The sequence below is a fragment of the Pinus tabuliformis genome, chromosome 2_1 (genome assembly GCF_031772625.1).
Source record: "Pinus tabuliformis cultivar Carrire ecotype Pingquan chromosome 2_1, CPIR1, whole genome shotgun sequence".
Lineage (NCBI taxonomy): Eukaryota > Viridiplantae > Streptophyta > Pinopsida > Pinales > Pinaceae > Pinus > Pinus tabuliformis.
This window is the reverse complement of record NC_142299.1, coordinates 580,265,945-580,276,227: the sequence shown is the minus strand read 5'-3', so window position 1 is coordinate 580,276,227 and position 10,283 is coordinate 580,265,945. Positions and strand designations below refer to the sequence as shown.

Below are 10,283 nucleotides of genomic sequence, written 5' to 3'. Positions count from 1 at the left end.
ATAGGATCACAAGTAGCCTCCATAATTCAAATGTAGGAAAAAATTTAGAGGGTTTTTTTCACATTGACAACATAATCTTAGAGGAGAATCTTACATAATTTTTCTTCCCATATAAACAATGTTCACAAAAATTTAAATATAGAGAGACATTAGACATAACTTTTACCATACAATTACCATGTAGTACTAGAAGGCCCTTCTGTCCAATAGACCTCAATATTTGATGCCACAACACAGTCTTTGCTCCATATACTATAGGAGTTTTTCTTGCTTCAGCTCCACACTCACCAATAATGGAATTGTTCAACCCAGTATTAATAATGATTCTAAATAGCTTATATAAAGTTGAAATTCCCTCAAAATTACAATTTCTTTGTGAACCATCTTAGATATATCATTTTTAAAGATTATTTTGACACCTACATTGCTCATATTGGTTATAGAAATCAAATTTCTTGCCAATATTGGAATTTGTAAAACACCAAGGAGTCTTATAATCCTTCCATTCATGAAATTAAACTCAAATTTTCCTCATCCTATGATGTTTTCCACCACACTATCTCCTAGAAAAACATCATTTCCATCATACCTCTCATACTCAAAAAATCACACTCTGTAAGGAGTCATATAAAATGATGCACACAAGTTGACTAATCATGCCTTATTATCTACATGTTTACTTGAATAATAAAAATACACATCCTCTCCTTCATATGAGGATGTTTCTACTTTTGTATATGAAGAATCATTAGATCCCTTATTTCTAAAAAAAAAATTGATCTACAATATTTCTTGTAAGCATTTCTTTTCCACATTTCTAACATCCCTTTGCAATTTTTCTTCTAAATTTAAATATTTCTATAAATTTAGATCTCCCACTTGAGGACTTATTTTTATTTCTACTCTAGGAGCATCCTCTTATAGATAAGGAACCCAATTTTTAACTTTCCATGTTTTTCCATCTCATCTCCACTAACAAAAATGAAACTATGTCATCAAAACTTAAAGTAGTTGCATTACAACTTATGAAAACAACTAAACTATCCCGTAAGTCACAAATAACATGACAAACTAAAACACTTAACCTCATATAAAATCTTAATATCAATAGATAATAGATTCCTTACCATGATATTGAAGCCATTTGGATGCTCTTTGAACAAGTGTCCATCCTTCATCATTGGGTTATATAGATATTTCTATAGGAATAATTTGTTAACTAGGGACTCAGAATAATGCAGTTTCTCTAACTTGTTTCAAAAAATAATTTTCTATAGCTTCTCTCAAAGCATTTAGTAACACTACAGATAAGAGACACAATTGTGTCATGGTCCTTTCCTTTTAATCCAATTTGGCCTAGTATGTTATCAACATCCTTTTTGGTGAAGTACATTGATCGAGAGTGATCCACTAATATTTGTCCACCAACATATATTCCATTTTGAGCATCCACAACTCAAAACATTTCCAATTTAATTTATTGATCACTATCTTTGAATTTCTCATTATTTCTTTTACCATAAAAATTGATTCCCTAAATATCCAACTATAACAATGTCTACCATAGACCCAAGCCAAAACCCTTATCCACAAAGGTGTCCTAATGAGCCAAAAATTTCTCTAATATCACATTTACATTTTAAGTTTATATAGTTAATTGTTGAAAATAGATTATTATCAAAAAATAAAAAAGATCCAATGGCATACACACATATTAACATATATATTTTTCCCTGGAAACCCAAACTGGGAAAATCAAAAATATTTTTTGGTATATTCTCTTTTAAAGGATTACAGTACAATATTTATATCCTGCTAGATCGATAAAATATCCAATTCATTGAATCTAGATTAGAATACAACCATAAATCCTTAAATATAATTATAATAAGATGGGCTAAACCACCATGTGCTACAAAGCACTAAAAGTGAAAACCTTGTGCTGAAGATAGGAAAAAAACGAATTAAAAAACTGACCAATTTTATTTTTTTTGGTGGGGGGAAGGGACATTGCTCCTATAGAAATGTATAACACATGGAGATGTTTTTTCAAAGAAAAAAAACATATATTTTCAACAAATATATTTCTTAGATGTTTCATATCCTTAATTTATTGTAAATAGAACTATAAATTGTAGTATACACACTCTACATGGGTAACATGCCTATTGTTGTAACTATATCTATAATATCATATACATCTAGTGGCCATTGATTTTTCACTTGTGCGTCATTCCCTTCATTCTACACTTTAATAGGATTTGACATTACTCTGCTTGACCTCTAATAAATAGTGAGAAGAGGTGAGTACCAGAACGAACACCACAATGCTAGAGAAATAAAAATTAGATGTTCTTCTAGTGGATGATTATTTACTTTAATTACAACTTCATTAATCAGTTAGACTCATGTAGTTTTCAAAAATAATGCATGAAAACTATGAAGTGTTATCCACCTAAAATTCATGATTTAAGTGAGTCCTTGGGATTTCATGACATTAGATTTTTACTATAATTTTTGGATCTATCATGAAGCACCTTTTTAGATTTTTTGTTACTCAAGGATAATTAAATGCTCTTAAGGTTTTCAAGCACACATACCTCGCAAAGCTAAAAGGATTGCTCCATAACATCAATCCCATAGACAATATTCTTAGTGAACATTTTTCATAGGTTTTTTTTTCCAATATTTCCCATATTCCAATTCCATAACATCAAATTATTAGTAATTTTTCTTCTACATTGATGTTACCTTTCCACTAACCATGAGGTAAGACTGCACATCTAACTTGTATAAAGTTTCAATCTAAACACCTTTGACTTGAACCACAAATTGTTAAACCAATATATGACTGCCTCTAAAGAATGGTGTAATAATAACTGTATCATATATGTGTCTCACTACATGTAAATTATATTCCAATCTTGGGAATTTATACATATTGGTTATTCTCTTCATGAACCAATCCCTATATATAATTTTACACTACCATGTCCAACAATTTCATAATTCAAATTATATACATGAAATATTTTTCCTCAATGTGAATTTTTATTGTGCATGAACCCCATCATATGACGATTTATATAGAAGGAAATTCCCGAATCAATCAACCATACGTCCTCTTGTACATTATTTAATGACAATGCTAAGGAGAGGTTGACACTATCCAACAGTGAGAAACCCCACCAATCAAATCCCCCTTCTTTCTCCTTTAAATTACCAACCTCTCATTCACTTTCCTTGTGCCCTCTTTAGTGATACCTCTTATGAATGAGTTATTGTTCATTCCCAACATTGTTAGCACATATTCCACTAGATATAGATTTTTTTCCACTAGATATCTCACAATTTTCCTCAGAGTGACCTATATTAGCCAAATATTAAGAAAAAAAATCCTATTTTCAAAGTTATTTCCCATGTCTCTTCATCTAATAGATAGCCCACAATCTTAATACAAATAGATACATTTTATCTTTAAATCTCCATCGATGACAACTGTAAAATTTTTGATGGAGTTGACAGAATACAAAGTAAAGCTATGCATTGATCACTTCCCTTTCCTTCTTCACTAATGATCTTAATCTAATTAAGAAATGTATTGGAATAATTAAGCTAATTTATAAAACTATATCATCATTCATCTTCAGATCATACAAATTCTTTAGTGGGGATATCAAATTCATGGGGTTTTTTTTTTTTTAATTAGTAGAGAGATATTAAGTGACAAAAAAACAATTAAAGCATCACAATACACACAACGTTTTTCTTGAAAAACTCCAATCCAAGGAAAAACCAAATAATTTTTTTTCTATTATAGTCCCTTGTTTAAACTAGGCTAAGATGACTAAGTGGGCCTTCACCATTTACATCCTTTGCCCCCTTGGAATGTATTCTTTCCAATACATTTTAAGGATTCATTACATGCAATCCATGAGTAGAAAATTATCAGCAATCAAAACCATATGCCCAAAACCACCACTATTTGACCTAACAACTTTGACTATTTCACCGAGTCAAGTTTTACCTAACAACCCCACCTTAAAGCTTGACTTGGGGTTTCACTCGACTAAATCTAGCCAAACCAGGAAAGTGAACCAACAATGTTCACGTCTAGGCCGTATCCCCCTTAAATTATATTTATAGGATATCTATTAATTTGACATGACCTCATATCACATAGGTACAACTCTAGACTTTACAAATAATTTCTTAGGGTTATACATGTCTTACCTTGTGTTAAAACCCTAATTCCTTTTACAAGAAAATTATTTCAACCCCACTATAATACTTTTGTTTTTTTTTTAATTATCTCTATCCTAACACTTACAAATTTTATGATCCTCTCACCTTGTTTCATTCCCATACTCAATTATCTCATCTCTATCCAACCTCCATAATTATTCTTACTCTATAAACCTACATACCATGACCAATGACCTACACAACAATACATTATGAATTAACATGGGTGAGATAGGACAAGCAAACTGGAAAAGGATTCATTCCCTTCTGTTATATTGTATTGATCTCAATTTCTTAATTTATAATACATCAATTAACCTTATATATCTTCAAGATCTAGATACAAATGATCAGTGGATCATCACGACACCTCATCAAGATAAGAATGGAAATTTTATTCTCAGACTTTGTGATTGTTTAGGGACTCACAACTTAACGTTCCCTACAGTCACAATTCTGAATAATTTTACTAATAAATTTTGTTAATTTCAATCTAAAATTGTTGAGCTGAGTTTTGATTAAGATATGACAAAAAAATTACCAATATTTGAATGTATGGAAGTGATGAGTTGACATGTCTGAACATTTCAGTTGAGATTATTGTTGAAGAGACTAGTTGCTATGATCGAATGTTCCATTGTTTTCTTAATGTTGATTGATTTGACTAATTTGAATTTTAATAGTTGATTCTTAAAACGATCTAAGCCAGGGCTTTGTATTCTTCAAGTGGTGCTTTTTTTGGTTGACCACTAACCATCTTTCATAGAAACTAGTGTTTTAAGGTTTACCATTAACCAATTTTATTTGAATGATATAGTGCTTTCAGTGTACCACTAGGCATCTTATTTGATGTGACTAATGCGGTGGTCTATGGTGTACTACTAACCTTCCATCAATTCATCAATTTAGTCCTCCACTTAAGGGTGTAGTAGAGTTTCTTTTATCATTGTGCTTCCCCCTAAGGTGTGGAGAGTACCATCTTTCTTTGGAATTACTCGTTGAAAACGTTTTTCTTTGTTCATTTCCTTAGGAAACTTTTTCTTTATCTCTATCTTGACAATATTGTAGGATTTATGGAACTTATTTACTTCTAGATTCCATCTCTAAGAATTTACCCATCCATAGTTGACTATTTTCTTAACTTTATTTTTCTTTCGACATATTTTTGATAGATGATTTTTATTCCCACAATGAAGACAAGGATGAAGATTCAAACAATGACTCTCCATGTGATAATTTCTCTACAAATGTAGTAGATGAATACTCTTAACTTCATTGAGAAATATTGCACTCACAAACTGAACTGGTTTGGAGAAATCTGGAATATGAAAACTGTTTTCATTGGTGTATCCTAATCTGTGTTGATTTTTTTTATAATATTTCTTCCCAAGGTATGATAACCATATTGGAAAGACCATTTTATTTTTCTTTTCCTTCTTCACAGTTTTTATTGTTGCTCATATTATGTGCTTGATTCATTGATTCCACTAAGTCAACTTTATCACACTATGCATCAATTACTTGTATTAAGTCTTGGGTATCACAAGTTACATCAAAATTTTCCATTATTTCAAATGTATCACATGTTGCATCAAAATTTTGGATTAGGTCTTCACTACAATTTGTTGCATCAATTTTGTCTAGTAGCTCCACTAGGTCACAAATTTCATCAACCTATTGGGTGAGTTCATCTATTTCTTAAATTGGATTCACTGTTTGGATGAGATAGTTTGTGCCACATATTGAATATACCTTTCCCGTATATCTTGCATTAATCAAATCATCAAGTAGATATTTCTTTTTCCTTAATTTTATATGGAGTGAATCAATCAATTGTTCTTTCATATCTATTTCCTTTTGAATATATTTTGTAGCTCCTAGTGTGTCACCAATTTGATAAATTATGGTTTTGATTTTTCTATAATTTTCACTCAAGTACTTTTATTTTATTGTGCAATTCATGGTTGCACTCACAATATTTAATTTCTTGAGAGGCATTTTGTAGATGTTTTCCTCGTTTACCCATTTTTCTCTTGGCTTACCATCTAGTCATGATTTCTTATACTCGCTTGCTTGATCATGCTCACTTGATTTTTATGTAACCTTAGGGTGTCAGGTACTACTAATAATACACCCCAAAGTGTGATGAAAACCTTGAATTTGGTAACTCACATGACTTTAGTTATAACAAATTGAATTTTGATAGAAATTACTGACTCACTTGACTTGGCCCCCTTCAAGGAATTATGTGCTAATGCACATAAAGGCACATAATTTGTCCTTAGACCATCTGACTCAATTTTACGCATGCCTTGATGTTAAATTTCACTCTTAAAGTTGAAACAGTTTGAGACTTTACCCTTTGTACATTGAATGAATTTTCCTTGAATTTGATAGTATAATGAGTGTCTTGTTATCTATTGTGTGTCATGAAAAATTACAAGGAATTTTCACAACTAGACATAAAACATCACGTAGCACAACAAAAAAAAATCACCACTAGACACTACAAAAGGTGTACCTAAGATCCCTTTATTCAATTTTGGTCGGATCTAGTACACAAAGTAGAGAAAATAAAATTTTATTATAATATTTTTCTCTTGCAACCATAATGATATTCAAAGAGACAGATTCAATAGACTTTCTTTTCCAATGCTTTCACATGTCTTCAAATACCTCTACTTCAAAGTGTAAAATTTCACTGTAGACCTCCCACTCTTTTTGAAAGGTAAACACTTTTTGAAGATTGACATGTGGTGTCCCTCACAACTAAAATATATCTCAATCAATTCATTAATGGCCTTCAATGTGATTGATTACATGTGATACCTTAATCAAAACTTGTCATGATATTCTAGAGAATCTGTAGTAACCTATGATGATCAACCTTAGAAGGAATGAATTTTGAATTCAACGTAATTACTTTATGAGGATGAGGGAATTCAAGCTCTACATTCCAATGATTCTTTTCATCAACGCATGGGTTGTTACAATCATGAGGTTAGATGAAAATATGATTGAGCTCATGGGTATAAGAACAAAAGAATAGGTAGCTTGGGTTGCATGATCCAAAAAATGATATATGGCAACATATAGGAGGTAAAAATAGTAATTTTAAAAGACATAGTAGTGATACCTCCTTCCAATGATGAGTGCACGACTTACCAGATGGATTATCATTGGTATCAACATATCACTTAGTAAGCTAACAATGCCACTTTCACCATTAGCATTGAGTCTTGAGAAATCACAAAAAAAAATTGAACAAATTCCAATTGAGAGATATAATTTGTGTTAATCTTCTCAATATCGACCACATAAGACATTGTGCTCAAGACCAAGTCTGTTGTGAGCATCTTCTTGGCAATGTGTTGGTTGGCTTATCTCGTTGAGACCAATAATTACCCATCTGATTGCAACTTACAACAAGATCATATTTCAATCCATTTTAAAATTGTTATAAGAAATCATCACATATCTATTTCCTACTAGGTTGATCGAAATGAACCAAGTAAGTTGGGTTTTTACACATTAAAACCCATTTTCACGTTAAGAAATAATTTAGTGAACCATTTTCCTAAATTAGCTCTCATTAAAACCCAAAAGAAACCATGAAAATAATTAAACAAATCATTATTTTTTTATTATTCTCTCAAGATAATTATTAAATCATTATTTAATGATTATTTATAACCATTTTTTCTTTAACCATTCAGGAAAAATTAAATAAATCATTATTTATTTATTATTCCCTTATTTCCCTCATGAAATAATTAATATTTAAAGTTATGTGGCTCCAGATTTTTAACTTCATAGATCTCTTTGTTGATGAGATCACAACAATGAGTTCTAGTGAACCGAGCTTCTAACCCTTTTTGTTTCTTTAACTTGCAATAGGTTGATATATTGCAAGGTCACAACAATGAGTTCTAGTGAACCGAGCTTCTAACCCTTTTTGTTTCTTTAACTTGCAATAGGTTGATATATTGCAAGGTCACAACAATGAGTTCTAAGGTCACAACAATGAGTTCTAGTGAACCGAGCTTCTAACCCTTTTTGTTTCTTTAACTTGCAATAGGTTGATATATTGCAAGGTCACAACAATGAGTTCTAGTGAACCGAGCTTCTAACCCTTTTTGTTTCTTTAACTTGCAATAGGTTGATATATTGCAAGGTCAAGTCTAGGCTAAATTAAAGATCAAAATCAGCATTGGTACAATGTGGTCCAAAAGATAAAGAAAGTAGAGAAATGTCGATGCAAATCTATTTGTTTCCATCTTCCTAAGGAAACATAGATTCACACTTGTTATGCAATCTAACATTATTTAATTACAATTTTTTAATAAACCCATGATCTAAATCCTAAATGCTAACGTTATACAATCAGTATGCCTCTAAGCACTCATATTTGAATGTATTATTTTTTTTTTGAAGATATTGTTAAGTTTATAATTTGTTATTTTTAAAGCCAGGAGATTTTACAATATTTTGGATAAAGAGGAACATTAAAATTTATTTCAATCACTTTAATTTTTCAAAATATTCCAAAAGAACTCCATATATCAGTTTTATATTCTTAACCATAGCTATAAAGAGATTGTAAATCTGATCCAAGTTATGAAAATTCACAACTTCAATACAAAGTGCAGGAAATTAGAGCTGAAACAGGGATAACAGATAGTATTTGTGCTTAAAGTCCACCAGGATAATGCTCTTCAATAAATCGCCGGAAGTTCGTAGTGTATTCGAGCAGGCGGTCTACACTAGGAAGGCAGGCTACTACGTTGGGATCCTCCCGCATGGCCTTCAGCCATTCGTGCATGCGGCTGCACTGCTCCGGTCCAGGGAATTTCAGCTCCCCCAGGACTTCAAACGAGGTAAGCCATGGAACCAGGGGCGCAAGAGCCACATCCGCCAGGCTCATCTTCTCGCCCAAGAAAAAGGGCCCCACCGATCCGATAGCTCTCATCCCCTCCTCCAGCGTTATAAAATGTTCCACGACCTCTTTCCGCGCGGTCGCATGCTCTTCCCCGAACCGTTTCATGAGCTTCAGTCCTGTCTCTATCAACTGACCACGTACAGACACAAGAAAACAGAAAAGAAGGGAGGCGTCAGAAAAGCTAGCGGCGAGAAAACAAAGTAAAAGAGGGGTCAGAGAGCAACCTTCTTGTTGGCGAAGTCTGCCCAGAATCGAGCGAGCGACCTGTCGTAAGCAGAGCCTGGCAAAAGTGAGGGCGCGGTGTCGGAGGGCGGCCAGGTTTCCTCGATGTACTCGAGTATGACCAGCGACTGAGAGACGGGTTTTCCGTTGTGTATGAGCACGGGGACCTGTTTATAGACGGGATTCGATCGCAAGAGGAGGTCGCTTTTGGCGTGCAGGTTTTCCTCCACGGCCTCAAATTTGAGGCCCTTGTGCGTAAGAGCAAGCGCACAGCTCATTGCAAAGGGACTGGGCCATTCCGTCAGCAACTTCACTTCCGTTCCCATTTCTCCTCCTCTCTGCCATCTCTTGCTGTCCACACATATATATACACACAAAGATTCTCAAGTAGTTTCTAAGAAACTCTTCAAAAAGATATATTTTATATATCCGAGAAACACGAGTTAGTGGACTCATGATTGTGGAAGCTTTCAAAAAAATTATTGAGTCCATAATCATGACCCGAGAGACTCGGATGTGCAGTCTCGGATTGGTGCAGCAACAATCACTTTATGTATCTCCGAGAAACTCGCGTGTGCAGTTTTGTTGGTCAGTTTTTCAATGAATGATTGTTTTCTTCCGAAAAATTAGAGAGTTTAGTTGCAGAATTATTTGGAATATTCTCGGTTAATGTATTTTTGGTTTGAAATGGTCTTTTAACTTATAGAATGGTCCTTTGCTCGGTTTATATATCCTACAACGTTGATAAAATTTCTAATCCATTTAATTTATATTAAGATACCATTATGGTTTTTTAATTCAAATTTATGGATTAAATTACCATGCACGGTAAAATTGCTAAAAGTGAAATATATTTACCGATAATGACAAAAAAAAT

At 32.7% G+C, this 10,283-nt stretch overlaps 1 protein-coding gene across 1 annotated transcript; it reads right to left on the bottom strand.

Moving 5' to 3' along the window:
• Window positions 1-8,804: 8,804 nt before the first annotated feature.
• On the bottom strand, window positions 8,805-9,742 carry LOC149201783 (putative glutathione S-transferase parC). Its single transcript, XM_089399820.1, has 2 exons — window positions 9,409-9,742; window positions 8,805-9,313 (listed from the first exon to the last, which is right to left on the bottom strand). Exons 1-2 carry the CDS (start codon window positions 9,730-9,732, stop codon window positions 8,936-8,938), a joined length of 702 nt encoding a protein of 233 aa, XP_089255946.1. The 5' UTR covers window positions 9,733-9,742; the 3' UTR covers window positions 8,805-8,935.
• Between the last annotated feature and the right edge of the window lie 541 nt (window positions 9,743-10,283).

Bases quoted from the DNA above. Each gene is read 5' to 3' on its own strand.
- LOC149201783 (XM_089399820.1), bottom strand. From the start codon at position 9,732: ATGGGAACGGAAGTGAAGTTGCTGACGGAATGGCCCAGTCCCTTTGCA. The intron at 9,314-9,408 runs GTTGCTCTCTGA...GTACGTGGTCAG, and splicing joins CAGACTTCGCCAACAAGAAG to TTGATAGAGACAGGACTGAA.